The sequence below is a fragment of the Triticum aestivum genome, chromosome 3A (genome assembly GCF_018294505.1).
Source record: "Triticum aestivum cultivar Chinese Spring chromosome 3A, IWGSC CS RefSeq v2.1, whole genome shotgun sequence".
In the NCBI taxonomy this organism is placed as follows: domain Eukaryota; kingdom Viridiplantae; phylum Streptophyta; class Magnoliopsida; order Poales; family Poaceae; genus Triticum; species Triticum aestivum.
Genome location: NC_057800.1, coordinates 718,575,484 through 718,596,048, shown reverse-complemented (window position 1 = coordinate 718,596,048; position 20,565 = coordinate 718,575,484). Strand labels below are relative to the sequence as shown.

Below are 20,565 nucleotides of genomic sequence, written 5' to 3'. Positions count from 1 at the left end.
GCTGCGGCCACGGCGACCACCACGACCGCGCCGGTCGCCCTGGTTCTGCTGCTGTTGCTGGCGCGGAGGCACCGGCGCCGGAGGCCGGGGCGGGAGGGCGCCGTAGGTGGCGCCGTAGGGTGGGTCGTAGCCACCCGCACCAGCGGCTGCTGGAGGCACCGGCGGGCGAGGCTGCGGAGGCAGCGAGGCTCCGTGGCCCCCGGCGGGAGGTGCTGAAGTAGACCCGCCGTGGGAATATCCAGCGGCGAAGGCGGTATGAACCCCACGAGCCCGCAGGTTCTTCAGGCGACGCTCCTCAAGACGTAGATAGGCCACCGCCCATTCATAAGTAGGGTTAGCCATAAGAGTAAGATTGGACGCGGCATTATCGAGATCTTCGTTGAGGCCGGCGGTGAGGGTGGAGAGGAGGAGCTCGTCCCCCACCTTGAAGCCGACGTCGTTGAGCTCGTCGGAGAGGGTCTTGAGGCGCATGCAGTAGGCGTCAATGGAGGAGTCGTTCTGGTGACAACCAAAAAACTCCTGCTGCAAAAAGACGATCCGTTGGAGCTTGTTGTCGGTGAAGAGGCCGATGATCTTCGTCCACACCGTGTAGGCATCATCACCGTCGCGAACAACGGTGTGAAAGATGTCCTTGGACACGGTGAGAAAGAGCCACCGGATGATGGTGGCATCAACCGCCATCCAATCCTCATCGCGACGCATGGCGAGGAAGTCGGTGATGCCGTCGATGTGATCACGGAGATTGTACTCACGGAAGAGCAGGTTAAAGTAGGTTTTCCAGGCATAGAAGTTGGCCTTCGTGTGGGAAAGTTTGATGGGGACGCGATCGAAGATGGGGACGTCACAGATGTACGCCAGGTTAGGAAGAGAGCCGGCCTCGGAGGACGAGGCGAACGGGTTGCTGCGGTGGGAGAGGCTTGAGACATGGCAGCGGTGGATGAGCGGCGCTGCTAGGAGGCAAAAGCGGCATGGCTGGGTGGTAGGTCAGGTGCGAGGCGCGGCTGGGAGGAAAAAGCGAAGGGTGGCGCTGGGCGTGGCTGGGAAGCCAAGCTAGGAAGAGGGAGCGCTGGGCGTGGCTGGGAAGCGACGTGAGGTGCGGCGGCGACTAGGGCGCGCTGGGGAGAGGCGTAGCAGCAGCTAGGGCGGCGACGGAAGGAGGTAAAGCGCGGCGGCAGCTAGGGTTGCGGGGGCGCGCGAGGAAAGACCGAGTTAGGCTGATACCATATAGAGGATTGGTGCAACTCACAATATATTCATCGGGTGCATATGCATGTATATATATAGGTACAAGAAATATACATGCAATATACATCTCAACACTCTTCCTTGCGGATCAGGCAATAGAATGGAAAAACATCGGCAAGAATTTGATAGAGACTGGGCAAATTTTTCTCCCCAGTAAAAACACCAAGGTAAAGGGCCTCCTATCCTTTTGGCAAAAACAAAAGGCATGATCCTGTTAGTCTTGATCTGGTAGACCCTCTGTGCCTCCCCGTGAAATGGACATACTAGTTTCCTAAAATGTGTCCTGTACAGCGTGTTGCGAAACTTGACTTGGGATTTCTCGCACAAATTCATGTCCCCCCTATTTCTTGCCTCCCCCTCCTCCAGCTGAATCTGGATGCTAGTGGAAGTTGCTATGATCCTGAATTGTCTTGTTTACTATCTTGCCTATTGTCTTGCCCCTTGCCTGCAACAGAATAGAGAACACATAGTTAGTAGAATAAACAACACCTGACCTAGTTGCTTACAAAACTAAAAGATGCAAAGAAGATAGATGAACTGAGAAAAGGCTAGTTGCTTACAAAAACAAGCCACAAAAAAGTTCTGAACTGGTAAAAAATTGCCTGCATCCTGTAATAAAAATTTGCCTACCATTCCACTGAGTTTCGTGTGTGCTGGGAATCACATTGGTGATTCTGAAAAAAATCATCTATGTTTTGTTTTTATTTATATCTCCTAATTGAGTTGCTTACATGAAAAAAAATGGTGTTTTATTTTGCATTATGTCGCTTACGTGGAATTTCCTTCCTTTCTCCCCTAAGTAGATGGATGGTCTTGATCTCAATAAGCTTCCTCATGACTGTGCTGATTGTGATGGCGGCCCGCTATACTGCACCCAAGGCCCACCCGAAGGGGTGCCTGTTTCTATCGATGTAGTGGGCGAGTCACCGGATTTGCTTTCTGCTCCTGTCCAATGTGCTAGCTGTGAAGTTTCATGTTGCGGCTGCTGCTACTACTGGTGCATCTGATGCGATGACAACTAACACTATCACGCCCGCCCCTGTCGTGTTTAGTCTGGCTGCAACTCTGCCTAACCATGGTGAGCAAGGTCACGCAGGTGGTGCTAGCTTGCCTGCTTTTGATGAGAACGAGGTATGATATAGCCCACAGAACCCATATGTCAACATGGAGTTTAACACGCTTGCAGGTGCTAAGACGCACTATAATGCCTATGCTCTAGACGTGGGTTCTCAATGAAAGCGAACATCTCGGAGGTCTGCGACCTAGCACACCGGGTGTGGGCAAGTTTGTTGGTCGGCTTAGGCGATTTGGAAGAACGTGGTGTTTCGGGCAGCAAGGACCATGGGTTAGGCGACCTAGCAAACCGGGGATGAAAGAGTTCGTTGGTAGGACTTAGTCAATTTGGAAGAGCGTGGTGCTTCGGGTGGCAAGGACGATGAGTTAGGCGACCTAGCACACCAGGGATGGCAGAGTTAGTTGGTCGGACTTACTCGATTTGGAAGGGTGTGGTGTTTCGAGCAACACGGGTGATGGATTAGGCGATCTAGCACCCCAAGGATGGGCGAGTTGGTTGGTCGGACTTAGTTGATTTGGAAGGCTGTGGTGTTTTAAGCGACAAAGACGATGGGTTAGGCGACCTAGCACATCATGGATGAGCGAGTTGGTCGGATGACTTAGGCGATTTGGAAGGGTGTAGTGTTTTAGGCGACAAGGACGATGGGTTAGGCGGCCTCGCACACCGGGCTGGGGATGGGTGAGTTGGTTGGTCAGCTTAGGCGATTTCAAAGGGCGTGGTATTTCAGGCGGCAAGGACGATGGGTTAGGCGACCTAGCACACTGTGGACGGGCGAGTTGGTTGGTCGACTTAGGCGATTTGGAAGGGTGTGGTGTTTCGGGCATCAAGGACGATGGGTTTGTTGACCTAGCACCACGGGGATGGCGCGAGTTGGTTGGATGGCTTAGGGATTTGGAAGGGTATGGTATTTTGGGCGACAAGGATGATGGGATTGTCGACCTAGCACCCCTGGAATGGGCGAGTTGGTTTGGCGGCTTAGGTGTTTTGGAAGGATGTGGTGTTTCGGGCGACAAGGGCGATGGGATTGTCGACCTAGCACCCCTGGGATGGGCGAGTTGGTTGGCCGGGCTTAGGCAATTTCTGTAAAAAAAAATAGAGGGGTGTGGTGTTGCAGGCGATTATGGTCGATGGGCTAGGCGACATAGCACCGGGGGATGGGCAAATTGGTTGGACGAGCTTAGGCGATTCTGCAAAAAATAGAGGGGTGTGGTGTTGTAAGCGATTATGGTCGATGGGCTAGGCAACATAGCATCGAGGGGTGGGCGAGTTGGTTGGACGGGATTAGGCGATTTTGCAAAAAATAGAGGGGTGTGGTGTTGTAGGCGATTATGGTCGATGGGCTAGGCGACATAGCACCGGGGGTGGGCGAATTGGTTGGACGGCCTTAGGTGATTTCTGCAAAAAATAGAGGGGTGTGGTGTATGTAGGCGAGTAGGGTCGATGGGCTAGGCAACATAGCGCATCGAGGGTAGGCGAGTTGGTTGGACGGGCTTAGGCGATTTCTGCAAAAAATAGAGGGGTGTGGTGTTGTAGGCGATTATGGTCGATGGGCTAGGCGACATAGCACCGGGGGTGGGCGAATTGGTTGGACGGCCTTAGGCGATTTCTGCAAAAAATAGAGGGGTGTGGTGTATGTAGGCGAGTAGGGTCGATGGGCTAGGCAACATAGCATCAAGGGTAGACGAGTTGGTTGGACGGACTTAGGGGATTTGTGCAAAAAATAGAGGGGTGTGGTGTTGTAGGCGATTATGGTCGATGGGCTAGGCGACATAGCACCGGGGGTGGGCGAATTGGTTGGACGGCCTTAGGCGATTTCTGCAAAAAAATAGAGGGGTGTGGTGTTGTAGGCGATTATGGTCGATGGGCTAGGCGACATAGCACCGGGGGGGGGGGGGGCGAATTGGTTGGACGGGCTTAGGCGATTTCTGCAAAAAATAGAGGGGTGTGGTGTTGTAAGCGATTTTGGTCGATGGGTTAGGCGACATAGCACCGAGGGGTGGGCGAGTTGGTTGGACGGGATTAGGCGATTTTGCAAAAAAGTGTTGTGGTCTTTGTAGGCGATTATGGTCGATGGGCTACGCGACCTGGCACCGGAGGGTGGGCGAGTTGGTTGGATGGGCTTAGGTGGTTTTGCAAAATGGTTGTGTGGTGTTGTAGGCGATTAGGGTCGATAGGCTAGGCGACCTAGGACCAAGGGGTGGGCGAGTTGGTTGTAGGGGTTAGACGGTTTTGCAAAAAAGGTGTGTCATGTATGTAGGTGATTTGAGTAGATGGGTGTCGGGGGCGGGCGAGTTGGTTGGACGGGCTTAGGCGGTTTTGCGCAAAAAGTGTGTGGTGTTGTAGACGATAAGGTTCGATGGCTAGGCGTTGTAGCACCCGAGGCTGCGCTAGTTGGATGGTCGGCTTAGGCGATTTTGCAGGGTGTGTGTGCTGTTGTAGGTAAGAAAAGTCGGTGGGTTAGGTGACCTAGCGCCGATTGTGGTGCGAGTTGGTTGGATGGGTTAGGCGGTTTCAAAAGTGTATATAGTTTAAGGCAACTTTGGATTGAATGGGTGGGATTGCCTGATTCTGAATAGGACAGGTTCTAGGCTCTTGTTTAGCATAAAAAAATGTGTGAGATTTCCTAATTCTGAATAGGACAGGTTTTGAATAAATTCCGTGCTAATCTAGTTTGCAGTTTTTTTTGCCTGATTCCCTACCTAAGGCATGTAATAATGCTGTGAAAAAAATAAAGAAAAGCAAAAAAAATGTGTGGTCACTACCTTGCCATCGTATTGATCTGGGGAGTCCTCCATCTTAAAAACTGCCATGCCAGGGATGGTGGGAAAGTTGTCCTTGCCTAGTTTTCACTATTTCTGTTGCCTGCAGAGAAGCAAAAAAGAATGGATTATTTCATGACTTCTACATTGAATCAGTTTCTCATTTATTTCCACGGGGAAAAATCTAACAAAAGCACATGCAATATACATAAGTAATCGACATGTATAAAAGATGCACTCTGCTATCTGCTAAAAAATGGAGCAATAATTTGGCTCCACAGACTATGCAGTGCTTGCTATCTGCTCAAGCATTGTGCCAAAAAATGCTAACATTTCAGGGAGCAGTAAACGAGACTCTGAAGAAATACTAGTACGTTCAGAGCAAAAATCTTAACTCAAAAAGCCTGCATGTAGATACACCAAAAAACAGCAAACCTGCATCCGCAAAAGAAAATTCAGTTCCGGAAAAAGAATCCACTAAAACATGTATGTATATTTCTGGCAATGTTATATATCCACTCTCCGATACCACTTCCCTTCTCTCGTTTGTGCCGTGCGGGGAGAGCCACGTTAATATCTTCGTGCCCGACTTGCCATAACCTACTTAACATCAACCGCGATAGAGAAACTTGCCCACTGTAAATAGTCTCTGGTGGATCAGCTCGAAAAAGGGATCCATCGCGACAGAGAAACATGCGCACTGTAAACTTGCCCCACAACCTGCTGAACATCAACCGCAAAACAGAGCCACATTGCCCGGCTTGCCACTGAATTGACGACTGTAAGTAGTAGTATTGCTTAATTCTGGAGGAAACCAAATGCTACAAAAGTGCCCACTGTAGGTGCTAACATTGCCTACGAAAAAGTGCTTGGGGTCATCAGGGATGGGGGAGGGAAAATCTGGAAACACTACGCTGTAAAAAGTGAAGTGAGAAACATTGCCTGTAAAACTAAACTTGCCTGTGAATTGCTACAGATTTGCACGCAAAATCTGCAAACAATTGCCCACTGTAACATGACATTTGCCTACCTATTGGTGGAAACAAACCTACAGCGTACAAAGCACCTGTCATGGGATCGATTCCTTGCTTGGATGCAGTACATAAAAAATCACGCGAGAAAATTCCTCTCTGATTGCTACTATTTGATATCAAAATCGAAAATCGATTTTGGTTGGTATTCTGCGCACGGACTTGCCGGGGCATCGATTCCCCGTATCCTTACTCCTCTGCCGGCATCCCCGCCGTCGCCGTCCCCCCCCCCCCCCCCCCCCCGGCCCCCCCCCGGCTCATCCATGTAGATGACGTCGCCGTATCAGCAAAACACCTCCCTTGCGTCCCCCCTAGTCCGCGAAAATTGGGGGAAAATGGAGGACTAGGGCGCGTGACTTACGTACTCTCTTCCCCACGGGGACGAAGCAGCTCGCCGCGCCCTCATCGTCTTCGCGTCGCCGATTTGTCCGCCTGTACCTTCTCCCTCCCTTTCACTGGCCGTGCGGTCGCCCTCTCAATCGAAACTGGCGGTGCTTCGCCTCCGCGCGGAGCGATGTGGTCTCGCCTGAGCGGGCTGCCCCCCGTGATTCGTCGCCGCCGTTTGTTCTCTTGCCGGCTGCGGTCGTCGACGACCTAGGGATTTCTCTCCCCCTGCTGCAGAGAGGAGGTGGGTGTGAAGAGAGGAGGGGGCGAATGCGTGCGAGACGATAGGCGGATTGGGAACGTAAAACACGACAAAACGCCACCGCTCTCTCCCCCTCCCGTGTCGGATCTGTCCACAACGTGGCAGGAGGATCGTGTCGCGTGACGGACGGCTCGAGAGTGCTGGATCGCGCGTAGTCTTTAGACAGCGTTTGGGAAAAAAGTTTATTGATTTATAAAAGAGTTCATCGATTTTGAAAAAAAAGTTCATCAATCTTAAAGAAAAGTTAATCAATCTTGAAAAGAGTTCATTGAGTTTGACAAAGAGTTCATTCATTTTGAAAAAAGGTTCATCGGTTTTGAAAAAGAGTTCATCGATTTTGAAAAAGAGTTTACCGATTTTGAAAAGAGTTCATTAATTTTGAAAAGAGTTCATCGGTTTTGAAAACGGTTCATCGATTTTGAAACAAAAAATATCGATTTTGAAAAAAGTTCATTGATTTTGAAAAAAGGTTCATCGATCTTGAAAAGAGTTCATTCATTTTGAAAAAAAAGATTCAATGATTTTGAAAAGAGTTCATCGACTTAAAAAATGTTAATTCAAATTAAAAAAAGGAAAAAGAATAAAAAAACAAACAAAGTCATTTTGAACAAAAAGAAAAAAGGAAGAAAATAAAAACAGAACAAAAACCATTGCGAATAAACAAGAAAAAGGGAAAAAGGAAATAAGAAAATAGAAAAGGAAAAGACGTAAGAAGAAAAGGAGCAAGAAGCTGTAGCTGGGCGACTAACGCTAGCTGGTGTGGTGGTTAGCGCATCATGCCACTAATTGTGAAGTCGCAGGGTCGAACGCAATAACCGGCGAAATCACTGTTAAGAAGTACTCGTTGCAAAGATCACTCCCATTTTTCAGTGGTTGCGACAAGTGGCGTCGATTTGAAGATCTCGACGCGAGGAATCTAATGATGAAAACAGTTCAAGATTTGGACGCACGGTTTAAGAGATAAAACATTTTGAATAAACGAATCTACGAAAAAATGATAACTCTCAAGTTGCATTAAGATTTGAAGGAATGGAATGATCTTTTTTTCAAATTTACTTTTTTTTCAATGAGATCAAACCATTCCATTCCTTAAACCATCAAACCAAACATCAAAATATAATCGTTCCATTCCTTCAAATTACCGGTACCAAACATAAGGATGGAATGGACCCATTATAGTGGAACGGAACCATGACATTCCATTACACTTCGTTCACGAAACAAACACATCTTAAATGTAAAGTCACTTATGAGAGGGTTAATGTCAATCTCATCCAATAATTTCTTCTCGATGCATAATATTATCAATCCATTTAATATCTGTTGAGTCATTGTTGACCTTAAATAGTTCTTCAATAATTTCTACTTTGAAAAGCCTCGTCCAACCGATGCGACAGACACATGCACAGTAAATAAGATGCAATAATCAATGAAGACATTGGGATAACAATCGACATCTCTCACATGCTTCAAAATCTCCATATCAGACATTACGCCATATTTTACTTATTTTTTTGGAAAAGGAGGATAAACCCCCGGCCTCTGCATCTGGACGATGCATGCGGCCATCTTATTAATTATTCACAGAGACCATACAAAGTAATACATCGGTGAGTCTAAAACCACTATCTAAACAACACCTGTTGCTACTCCTATCCCATTGATGAACACGTGCCGAATATCCAGGCCTAATACCAAACGGACATCGCACCAAACCTTAACATTTAAAACTGGATGCCCCAACCCAACCACATACCGAGACTAGATCTCATACCGGATCGACACACTCTCAGAGCGCCATCTTCCACTGGTCCATCTCCAGAGCAGCAACTGACCCATCGACATTGCCCGGCCTGCTGTCGACGTCACCACGACGCTAGACAACTCCACCATCCTGCACGAATCCGTCCACACGCGCCCGTCGCCGAACCTCCCTAACACCATGCCACCAGGATCCGCCGTCGGCCTTGCGTTGGATGAGACATTACGCCATATGACTAAGTGAATTTGATAATCTTCAATTCAGAAAAAAAGATCATATACCCTAACATAGGAAATAATCTCTTGCTTTAATGTCAGGATTGACCAATTTCTTGGATCATAAATATCAAAGTAAAAAATTAGATGTTCATGAACACTAGGAGACTGCAAACGTGCATACAATGAATTAGTTATGTTCGGAGAGCCACTTACATCGTCATCACTGATGTTGGTATGACATTTTCTTCTTGCTTCTCAGATTCAGAATTCCCATTAGTTAGTTGTTCCTCCACGGCAACTATTGCAAACTCATCATCATGGCGCATTGACACATCAGTATTATTCTTTAAAAAATGTCAATAGCTCCTGTCTTTGTGATTCTATGATGACAACCACATGTTGTTTCCCTTATTCTTTGCGCTACAGGATGCACAATTTTTGGAGTTGATAATACATTAATTAAAATACAAGAAACACATCAGATTACGGATGAACAGTGGAAGAAGAAAATAAATTACGTCGTAACACTTAATCTGCAGAAATAAATACATCAGATTAGTGCGTACTTAATCTGCAGGGAATATGGTCGGATCGACGCCTTGATTGGATGCTCAGCGATGACGCGATGTGGATGTCTAGCACTCTAGCACGAGGCGGGGGGGTCGAGAGGCGAACGGCCCTAGCGCTGGAGGCTGTAGATTTGAAACCGGGACACGGGAGCCGCTGGGAGATGCCCTACTGCGCCCAGCGCTGCAGCCTGCGATGACGATTGGGTGATTGGGCATCTCGGCTCACGGGAATGTCGCACGTTCAGAGGAAAAACTGCGTGCTTTGCGGTCTTCCTCCGTTCCTCGGGCCTTAACTTGGGATCTGGTCGTTTTTCTTTCTAGGAGAAACTAGAAGAACGCCCGTGCGTTGCAACGGGGCCACATTAAGTTTAAGAGTTCAATATTACGACATTGGCGACTTTTTTTACCATCAAATCTTCACACACACAGAACCACACTCTCCCTCCCTCTTCCTCACTCTCTATCCCCGTCTCCCTCTCGCTTTAACACACACACATATCCATCTTATTGGGTACGGGACCATAATCCATCTATTTCACACATACACGCTAGTGCATAATAATATGGATTATGTGTATTATATTTGCCACCAGAATTGAGGGAATTAATTTCATGTAAATCGACCAGCCACAACTCCAAGAATACGCGGACGAGGTGGTTCAGGTCGGCGTCGGCGCCGTCCAGCGCGGGCCACGGGCCCGCTTCCAAGTGCACGTGCAATGCACGACTTCACAAATATTATAATCAGATATGAGAAATCACATGCATAGAAAAGACATTCTGATAGCAATCCAAATACCATACTCAATTGAATACCTAACCTGGACAATACTCTTATTTCTATGCGCCAGAAAAAAATGGAATAGCAAAGCTAAGTATGCCTACATACGCTCAGATTATATATAAGAATCTTGGGTGAACAATTGCAACAAAGCACTAAGCAGCGATAAATTTAAATAAAAAATCCATTAACTATGCAGGCAGCAGGCTTGTTACAACATAGAGAGATAGAAAAATGTCACCTCCAGTAATGTAGCGCAAAGGAGTGGAACGAAGCATGAATGAGCGGTTGCATGTTCTTCTCCATGTACATGGATCAGCAGTAGAGGCCAAGTATATAAGTACTTGACCGAACTCCACTCTTCATGTATGGAGAGCCATGTCACATTCTCGCCGCTGCAGCATGGGAGGACGGCTGGTTCACGTGACCCTCCAGCTGGGGGATCCATGGTGGCTGACCGTCGAGCTCGAGGCAGAGAAGTTGAGGGCAGTAGTGGCGAGATCCATGCCAGCCAACCGGGCGAAGAGGAGGTCGTCGGGGAGGGACACATCGGCAAGATCCGGTCACCATGCTACCTGAAGAGCAACAGTGATCTCCACAAGCTGTAGGCCGACGGCGTGCTCCATCCCCTGCGATGGGGTGACCATGGCGGTGGCCACAGCTCCTCATGCTCGCCTCGATCTCGGCGACACACCCTGAGTGTAGGAGGCAGCAACGACCTCGACGAAATCATGGCCTCCATCCCGGAACGCAATCATATCGCTCTAAATAAATGGATTCAATCATGTGACTCTAATTACTTCGGATTGTTATGTGCACACTAAGCGGGGTGCAGTTAGGAAAGAAAATGTTTTCTAATTAAAGTGATTGAGTGATTTAAGGTAAGGTTAATTAATTTAGATTTGATCTTTAGTGATTGTTAGTAAAGTATGATGCGTCTTTAAAATCTTTTATTTGTTTCCTTAAAATCTATTATTTGTTTCCTAAAGAAATTTGCAATAATGGAAGGTATCGGTTGATTTGGATAAGTTAGTAAATTTAGATCCGTGATTGTGTGCACGTTTGGAAAGTGCTGATTTGCAAGGAAAGAGCTGAGAGGTAAATAGACCGGTGAATAAGAAACCAACATCGAAAAAAATCTACGACGGTTAACCTACGAAAAAAAACCGGACGAAAGTGGTGGGACGAAAAAAAACCTGGAAGCGAGACTACCAACTGCTCCATTAGGAGTAGAGACTAGCTATGGCCTAATGGGCCAACCTACATACGTATATGCATTTTAGATAGACAATCATACTCCAGAAATATCTACAAAGATATTAGTTAGGCTTATACTCTGTAGAGCTCTTAATACACAGACGTTTATAACAATAGGCAAATACACCCTTACACATAAAAGTAGTACAATATAACACATCAAAAAAATGCATACTAATCCACAAATGAATATGATTGTGTCAAATATTTTATTTAGTTCTATGAGAGACATAATTCAACATTTTTTCTTAAGAATGTCCCTTTCCAAATTTTAAGGAAAATGAGCATAAATTTGTCCATAAAAATACAATATTAATTTAGCTCAAATTAATTTACAAAGATACATGTTAGAGTTGTGAAGTAAAACATTAAACATTAGAATTTAGCACACTATGATTTTGAAAAAATATATTTTTTGACTTACCATGTAAAAGAGTTTAATATAACTGGGTGGAAACTATTTTTCTATGCTCGATATACTAACTATTCATTGTATAAAGTAAAACTATAATAACGAATCTTGAATCGGGGTAAATTAAGAACAATAAGAGTGTGATGTTAGTCAACCCACCATACATGAATTAGGTCGAAGTCGTTATAGTGATCAGAAAGCGGGTGAGCCCTATAGAGTCATTTATTGGTCATTGTCATCTCGATATATTTAATATGCTAGAGTGAGGATTCAGAAGGTGACTAGGCTAGCATTGTGATACACATAGATTAAACAATGACAAAATCTTCACAGGTATAAAAACGGGCATTAGAGACGGTCCTAAGAGGCGGCTGTGTCACTAAGGCATCTGTAATTTACAACTCATCGGATTTTTGTTTAAAAAAACTATATATCATAGGTGGCTAAAAAAATTAAAACTGCCTGTATAAATGTGAAGATGATTAGAAATTTATAACTACATGCAGTTCGTAAGTATTGAGGGCGATTTTTGAGTTCTCACCGCCTGAGGCCGTTCCCATCACCTATCATGTACATAACCGAGGTACCAGCTACTCCAGCACTATCACTAACGTTCTCCACTACTCAAAGAAATGGCGATAATGGATTTTTTATCAGTTTTGCTGATGGTGAGTGCATGGCTAGAGTTTCATGGGTTAGCGCCACAACCTCAACATTCGAGGAGGGTGTAACGAGGTGGTGATAACTAAGCTAGTGTAACAACTGCATATGCTTCACAACCTTGCCACGTAACCACGTCGAGACTCCTCCCGTCGCAGCCGCCACAACCTGAACATGGGGTGGGGGAGGGGTTTGGGGTTCCAGGGTTGGCTCCCCAACCACCACTGAGCCTTGCCATCGAGTTGGAGGCAATTCAAATGATCTCTGCCGACGACCACATGAAAGAAGACCCACTCGGACTGAACAAAAGAGGGACCCATCATTTTGAGTCTGCTGGGTATGCGCCTTGTCTTCGAAAGATTTCCCACCTCCATTGCCAACAGAGGTTCCATATTAGGAGAATTTAAGGGGACAACACGGGCTTACTCGCCACGACCACCATCGTCGCGGATGATCGTAATGATCGACACCAAACAGGGCCCCGCTTGGGCGCCCACAATCCCACCAAAAAAGTGACGTGTAGTGAGGACCGTTTTGACTAGGACGTCATGCCCAACGGAAGTCGCATGCGTCACCATGGAGTGAGCTTACCAGCAACATTATCTTTCAGGTGCTGGAAATGGACCGCTTTAAGGCGGGTCACCGAAAGAGGTAGTCCAAGGTACTTTATAGAGAAGGTAGCTTTATTGGCTGGGAAGGCATGGAGGATGTCTTCAAGGTCCACTTCCCCACAACGGATTGGCGCCACATTGGTTTTTTGACAGTTGGTAATTAAAACCGGTGACCTCGCCGAGGGATTGCAAGGTCGAAGCCAGAAACTGAATATCATCCTTGATTGGGGCTACAAAGATTGCTGCATCATCAGCATATATTAACGCACATGTACCTTTTTTTACATTGTTTATCCCCTTCTATAGCAGAAATACTTAGTTCATACATGTGAATTGCTTTCACATTTGATTTGCAAAAACTTTTGATTAAAATTGAATTGTTCATAACTAACACCAATTTTATTTAGTTCATTATAAGATTTAGTTCAACAACATAGACTATTTGTGACTGCATGATTTCTTTTTACCAGCCTCCACAGTTGAGGCAAAATCTCCCCCCCCCCCCCCCCCCCCCCCCCCATGTTAGAACCCTGGTTCAATCCCTGACTTAGTTGTACATCCTCCTGCCACACTTGCTTCACCCATTTGCATTTCAGAAAGAGGTTAATCTCATCCTCATCAAGTCGTATACATACCGGGCACCGGGTATCAAGATGTACATGTTTGAATGTGGCATTTTGGAGACTGAGCTCCACCAAGCCCTTAATTTTAAATTTTTCATAATTTAAACTTTTCACTCTAAAAAACTTCTAAAAACATTACACGTGTATACAAGGATGTAATGTGTATGTGTGTAAAATTTCAGAATGAAATACCTTGAATTGCGAGCTGCACAAAAAAAATTCATGTACTATAAGGATTAATAGTACATATGCTAAAAAGCCCCGGTTTGATTTTTTTTAAACACGGTTCCTTAGGGCCCGATTTATTAAAAAAGATCGAAGAGAGTTGCCCAGTTAATTAGCGGAAAACCGGGCTAAAACCGCTACAACATGCCCGCCAAAACAGGGCATCCTGGGCGACCTGGCAACCCACACAAGAACGCACACACGCCATCAAGGAGAGAACGTCGTCGAGGTTGAATCCGGTGCCATCGTCATCACATCTCCACGAGGACGACTCCGACTCCACCATCAACGACCACCGATGTAGCCCTCACTGCAAGCAAGCGTCCAGGTCTGCATCGGTCGATGCCAAACAGTCAACCGCACGCGCCGGCCATCAGGCAGCTCCGACTCTGTCGACGAGCATTGCAGGAGAAAAAGCGTTGTGCCTGCGCCGAGCCAGCGCTGGAACCGGCCACCTGTCTCGTGTCATCGTCGCCGCAAGGGCCCCTCCTCAGCAGCTCCGACTTCAGAAAGACAAAGTGAGGCACGGCGACTCCTCGAACACGCCGGATGAGACCGACTACCAACGCACAACAGCAACCCAACTCCGCTTGAAGCCACCATCGTTGCCTCACAAGAAGCCGCGCAGAACATCCACATCACTGACCGGGCACCTGCCGACTGCAATGCCGCGAGCTTCCAGCCCATGGAGCGTGTAGACGAGATCCAAAGCTCTTGAAGACGACGCCCCAAAGAGGGCAGCGACGATGTCGACGCCGTCGCCCGACCCGACCGGGCCTTAGACTTTCACCCGAAGAGTTGAATCCGAGAGTGTGTAGGGGATGGACTCCACGACGGTGCCTCCAAGAAGGTAACATGACGTCCACGGACGCCGACATCTTCGGCTGACCAAAGCTAGGCAAGCTTTCACCCGGATCACCGCCCAACACCACACCCCCACGCACCGCACCTCCGCTAGCCCGCCCACCTCCCACAAAGCCATTGCGCCATGACCATGAGGAAGCCGCTAATTTTTTTAAATAATACATTTTTAATTAATTTGCATAAATATTACGTCGATATTTTTATTTTTAAAAATAATACACCATCGGCCTGCTGCAGGCTGACTGGGCCTAGTCAGCCCACCGCAGGCTGATTGGCTTCCAGTCGGCCCGCAGCAAGCCGACTGGGACTAATTAGCTTGCTGCGAACCAATTAGTTCCAGTCGGCTTGCTGCGGGCCGACTAGGTGCATGCCGACATTTTTTTTGTTTCTGGTTTTAGTTGTTGTTTTCTATTTATTCTATCTATCAAATGAATCTGGTTTGTGTTGAAACTTTTTGCATAAATTACTAGCAATACTAACAAGTCACATATAAATTTTCATAATTTTTGGAAAACCACATATTTACAATTGTATTAGGTAGCTCCCGGTGAATATAGATAGGGTTTAAATTTATCTATCCAAATTGATTTTTTTATTTTTATAGATGTTAAAATATCGAGGAGAATAGTTTAAAATTGTCTGTGAAACAATTTGAGAATACTTTTTGGCTTATGAAACAATTTGAAACAATTTTTGTGAAACAATTTGAGGAAAATTATTTTTTGGCTTATGAAACAATTTGAGAATACTTTTTTGGCTTATGTTCCTCAAATTGTTTCAAATTGTTTCATAAGCCAAAAAAATTTCTCAAATTGTTTTACAAAAATGTTTAAATCATTCTCCTCAATATTTTAATATTTATAAAAATAAAAAATCCAATTTGGATAATTAAATTTAAACCCTATCTATATTCACTAGGAGCTATCAAATACAAATCTAAATATGTGGTTTTCCAAAAATTATGAAAATTTATATGTGGCATGTTAATATTGCTAGTAATTTATGCAAAAAGTTTCAACACAAACCAGATTCATTTGATAGATAAATTAAATAGAAAACAACAACTAAAACCAAAAACAGAAAAGGAAAAATGGCCATATGCCCCTAGTCGGCCCACCACAGGCCCTCCAGTCGGCCCGCCGCAAGCCGACTGGGACTAATTGGTTCGCAGCAAGCCAATTAGTCCTAGTCGGCTTGCTGCGGGCCGACTGAAAGCCAATCGGCCTATGGTGGGCCGACTAGGCTCAGTCAGCCTGCAGCGGGCCGATGGTATATTATTTTTGAAAATAAAAATATAGATGTAATATTTATACAAATTAATTAAAAAATGTATTATTTTTAAAAAAATAGCGAAGAAGCCACCAATCCTCGTCGCCGTCCAGAGGCGCCGACGACCCGAATCCAGCTAGATGCGACACCCCATCACCGCTGCACCGCCACAGAACTTGCCCGACCGACAGCCTCCCGAGATGCCGCTAGTAGGGAGGCGCAGCCAACGCGGAGCACACCAACATAGCACCTGAAGGAGCCGCTGGGGAGCGCCATGGAGCCGCCAGGTCGCCGGGAGCCACGCCATGGCCAGATCCAGCAACCTGCACACCACCGGCCGGCACCATAGAGCAGGACGGAGAGGGCCACCACCCCACACCGACGCGCCGGATAGGAGCCACCGCGGCCGCCACCCGCCGGAGGCTCTGCAGGGAGCCGAGCTGCCGCGCAGAGAACAGGATGGGGCGAGCCTCCCCCACCCAAGATCCAGACGCAAGAGAAGATCCCCGTCGCCGCCGCCCGCCGCCCGGGCTTAGCCCGGGGGCCTCCTCCGGCGACGGCGAGGGAGTAGTGGCGCCGCTCGATCTGGTCTCCGCCCGTGTCGCCTGTAGAGGCGACGCGGGGGACGAGGGTCAGGGTAGACTGGTGAACATAGCAACTGATAAAGTTTCCCGGATTGAATTTTGAAGTTCTTAAATTAAGGCCTCCATAAAGCCTCCATAAAGCTCGGTCTTCATTTGGCATTTCCGCACATGTTTTATTTTATCTATCTTTAGGAGCAGGTTGTTGTTTTTTTGGTACATCCGTCATGGACTTTTCTCGCCGCCGTCTGCTGACACGATCCCATGGCAGTAGGTGTAGCTGCCCATCTCAATCCAGGCAACGCCATGGAACTGGTGGAGCCCATCGGCCATCGTGGGAGCAAAAAATCCATTTTAAATCGAAAAGATGGTAAGTACTACTCCTAGAACAGCAGGCGGCTAGGCGCCGGCAAATGCTAAAGTAACGTACATAATGGTCATCGTGGCTGATGTATGTTGATGCACGAGCAACTAATGCCATCCACTTACCTACTCCGCACAAAAGTCGGTCTAGTTTTAGTCCAGTACTCCCTCGGTTTCATAGTATAAGAGCATTTTTTTACACTAGATGGAAGTAGTTTTTTCTTTTTTTTTTGCGAAATTTACTCTAGTTTGCTTCAATAAACGACAGCACAGCACTTTGTATTGCTGATGAATTTTATGGATTTGTTTGGCAAGTTTTTACCGTCACGTCTACATTGACCGCTGCAGGTTCAGACTGCATCTACATATTCAGGTTCAGGTTCAGGTTACAGTCACACTCACTCGGGCAACCCAAAGCAGAACCCACCCACCCACCAGAAGGCCCCTGGCACGGCATCCCCGCCCCCTCCCTCCCAAAGCCAAAAGAAGAAGCCGGGAGACGAGAGCATGGAGGTCGCCGCGGCGAAGCCCATCCTCCGCGTGGCCGCCGTCTGCGGCTCCCTCCGCAGGGCCTCCTACAACCGCGGCCTCCTCCGCGCCGGTACGCACGCTCTTCCGCCCATCCTCTTCTCCCCTTCTTATTACTCGCACTAGTCTTCTGCTGACCCGCCGTTGACCGGCTAGCGGCGGAGGTGTGCGAGGAGTCCATCCCGGGGATGCGCGTGGAGCACGTCGACATCTCCGCGCTGCCGCTGCTCAACACCGACCTCGAGACGCCCGACGGGGGCTTCCCGCCCGCCGTCGAGGCCTTCCGCGAACGCATCGCCAGCGCCGACTGCTTCCTCTTCGGCTCGCCAGAGTACAACTACTCCATCGCGAGTAAGTGCTCGAATGTCTCCCCTCCCCATCTCTGTAATTTTAGCCTCGTTTTCCTGCCTAGCACTCCTCGATTGCTGAAACCATATATATGTCGCCCAAATTGGCAGTCGCTGCTGCTGCCACACAAATTGACATGGATATAATTTGCAATTTATATCGGCCAGCGTAATTTGGAGCGTCTCTCCTTAGTGATGTGTAATGTTGCGTACACTTGTTTCGTCTCAATTCCACGAAGGATTTTGTTATCTGGAACTGTCGGTAATAGAGACTAACTCTGGTGGCATAGTGCGACGTCTGACAAGGTGGATTCACATTTTGTTCTCGTGGTGCTGAAGTGGTGGGTTTCGTTTGATTCCCATGATGCCCAATTTCTCTCATGATGCCCAGTTAGTGCAGTCCTGTCAGTAGATGTCGCTAAAGTAGCGATTAAGGAATGCCCAAAGTTTAGTATGGGGACAGTAAACATGCCATCATCTAGTATTGGAAGTTCCTTTATTCCTTTCTTGCAAATTTTTTATATAAAGAAAAAGGGCCTCGATATTCTATCCTATCCTTTTAGCTCACTTTAATGTAGTTCAGTGATAACTGGCACAGCTGAAAAACGACCCGATCCAATTCTGGCGCACCGAATACCCAGCTGATCTTCCCTCTACCCCTGCTCAACAGCAACCAACATTCTTGTACTAGTTGTTGCTCAGTTAAGTTTGCTTCACATGATTGCCCGTCCTGTAACAGCTCCAGATCTTACTCTGTCTTTCAGTAGTTATATAAGATAATTGAGCAGTCTTAACAAACAATTATGGCAATTTGATACTTGGCTGTTTCACTTATATTAATTTCAGGATGGATCTAAGATATTACTAGCCATCTATTGCATTTAGCTCCTACTGGCAATCCAACTATAGAAGTAATTTAGCAGTATATCTCAGCACTGCCAGATATCCTAAGACTATGTTGCTGTGAACTACTCACACTGACTGTAAAACTTTGTTCAGTACTATTAATTGACAGTGGTTGCCCCTATTTTGCTTGATCCTTGCGATGGTTCTCATCAAGTTATCTTGCTGTTTTCCCTCTTTGCTGTGCCTTTTCTCATGAACCCGACCAAGATGTTGAGCCTAATACACTCTCTTATACAACATTGCTGAATGGAAGCCAATTTTTTTAGAAAAACATGGCAGCCAAATTGAGCCATTAGTGCTTGAACCAGTATCTGGGACATAAAATTGGAATTCTGAAAAATGTCATAATCAATAATTTTATGATGTTGTTGGTCCATAGTCCATAAATACCAGGTGTGATGGAATACCATGCTTAGTTTACGTGCGAAATAAAATAATCAGTTGACGTAACACCTTATTGTCTGGACTCTGGAGCAAAAGGACAAATAACTAACCTGAAAAATTCAGTTATTATGAAGCTTGAAACAAGCTGTAGTTGTAGAAAATGGCTTAGGCGAGAAGGCCCAATAGACACTAGTTCAGTGATTCCTGAACTGGGAACAGAGGCGCTGCTTTTCCTGTTAGATTGTACTGTATCATTGATGCTCGTATATGTGTTTGCTTCACATGCTATGTTTCAACTGCAGCCCCTCTGAAGAATGCACTTGACTGGGCTTCTAGGGGAAAGAATTGCTGGGCAGACAAACCTGCTGCGATTGTCAGCGCAGGAGGTGGCTTTGGAGGAGGTAGATCGCAGTACCATCTCCGGCAGGTCGGGGTGTTCTTAGATCTTCATTTCATCAACAAGCCAGAGCTGTTCGTCCAAGCATTTCAGCAGCCGCCCAAGTTTGACAGTGATGGTAATCTGATTGACGCCGAAATCAGAGAGCGTATCAAGCAAGTGCTCTTGTCCCTCCAGGCCTTCACACTCAGGGTCCAGAAGAAGGATTGAAGCAGCGCATGAACGTGTTATTATTTTGCAATTCTTATTTGGTGTTTTGTGCTGTGAGTGTTGTATAATATGCCTTATTTGATGATATTTTTACTTCACATTCAGGTAATGTGTTGTCAGCAGACTGAAATCTGTAATAAATCTGCTGCTCTACTGTTTGTGGAGTGTTTAATGATTTGGTATCGAGGTTAGTTTTCATCTCTAGGAATCAAGGTTATTTTTCCTTTCCATGGAAATGATACATCGACACTTTCCCCTCTGTAAAGCATTATGAGGGTTTATCATACACCTTGTCCTGCAAATTCTGTCCGTTTTCCAGCATACTACCATATGACATATACTCGGCATTTTTCTTGATTGTACAACTGAAATATTGGCTTATATGACTGCCATGCACAAATTGGCTGATCCTGTTGTCCTCCGTAAGAGATAAACTATACCCCTGTTTTCTAGGTTTAGTTAGATCGACATAATGCCGACTTCTCTGTGAACATTTTGTGTTTCGTTTCACGCAGTACGAAGCACACATGGCAGAATGATACACAAAATTTAAGTTCCAAAACTGGTTGCAAATCATTATGTTGACGAACTTAGTGCTACAGCCTGTGTCCAAATTATATATTCTCATCTCTTTCCATTTTCTTTCTCAAGAACGGTTGTGCATGTCATGTGGCCCTGAAGCAAAGCAAGGGCTGCCGAATTGGTTGCGAAGTTGGTAGCATGATATGGATTGAAGTTTGAAGTATGATAATTACGATGAGAATTTAGACAAGGAGATGTTTTTTTTTACATTTGCCACGGTAAGAGGTAAGAACCTTGAGGTGAACCAGCAAAGAAAGTGA

The 20,565-nt window shown here is 46.4% G+C and overlaps 1 protein-coding gene and 2 long non-coding RNA genes across 3 annotated transcripts; 1 reads left to right on the top strand and 2 right to left on the bottom strand.

Moving 5' to 3' along the window:
• Positions 1-1,232: 1,232 nt before the first annotated feature.
• Positions 1,233-6,799, bottom strand: LOC123063470 (uncharacterized). Its single transcript, XR_006430344.1, has 3 exons — positions 6,472-6,799; positions 5,083-5,182; positions 1,233-1,690 (listed from the first exon to the last, which is right to left on the bottom strand). It is a non-coding gene; the product is annotated as an uncharacterized lncRNA (long non-coding RNA).
• A 1,618-nt stretch (positions 6,800-8,417) lies between these two features.
• LOC123059403 (uncharacterized) lies at positions 8,418-9,501 on the bottom strand. The gene is made up of 3 exons (XR_006427435.1): positions 9,303-9,501; positions 8,950-9,156; positions 8,418-8,722 (listed from the first exon to the last, which is right to left on the bottom strand). It is a non-coding gene; the product is annotated as an uncharacterized lncRNA (long non-coding RNA).
• Positions 9,502-17,312: 7,811 nt separating this feature from the next.
• LOC123063469 (probable NADPH:quinone oxidoreductase 1) lies at positions 17,313-19,921 on the top strand. Its single transcript, XM_044487259.1, has 3 exons — positions 17,313-17,552; positions 17,636-17,830; positions 19,419-19,921. The coding sequence occupies exons 1-3, from the start codon at positions 17,459-17,461 to the stop codon at positions 19,721-19,723; spliced, it is 594 nt and encodes a 197-aa protein (XP_044343194.1). The 5' UTR covers positions 17,313-17,458; the 3' UTR covers positions 19,724-19,921.
• The last annotated feature ends 644 nt before the right edge of the window (positions 19,922-20,565 follow it).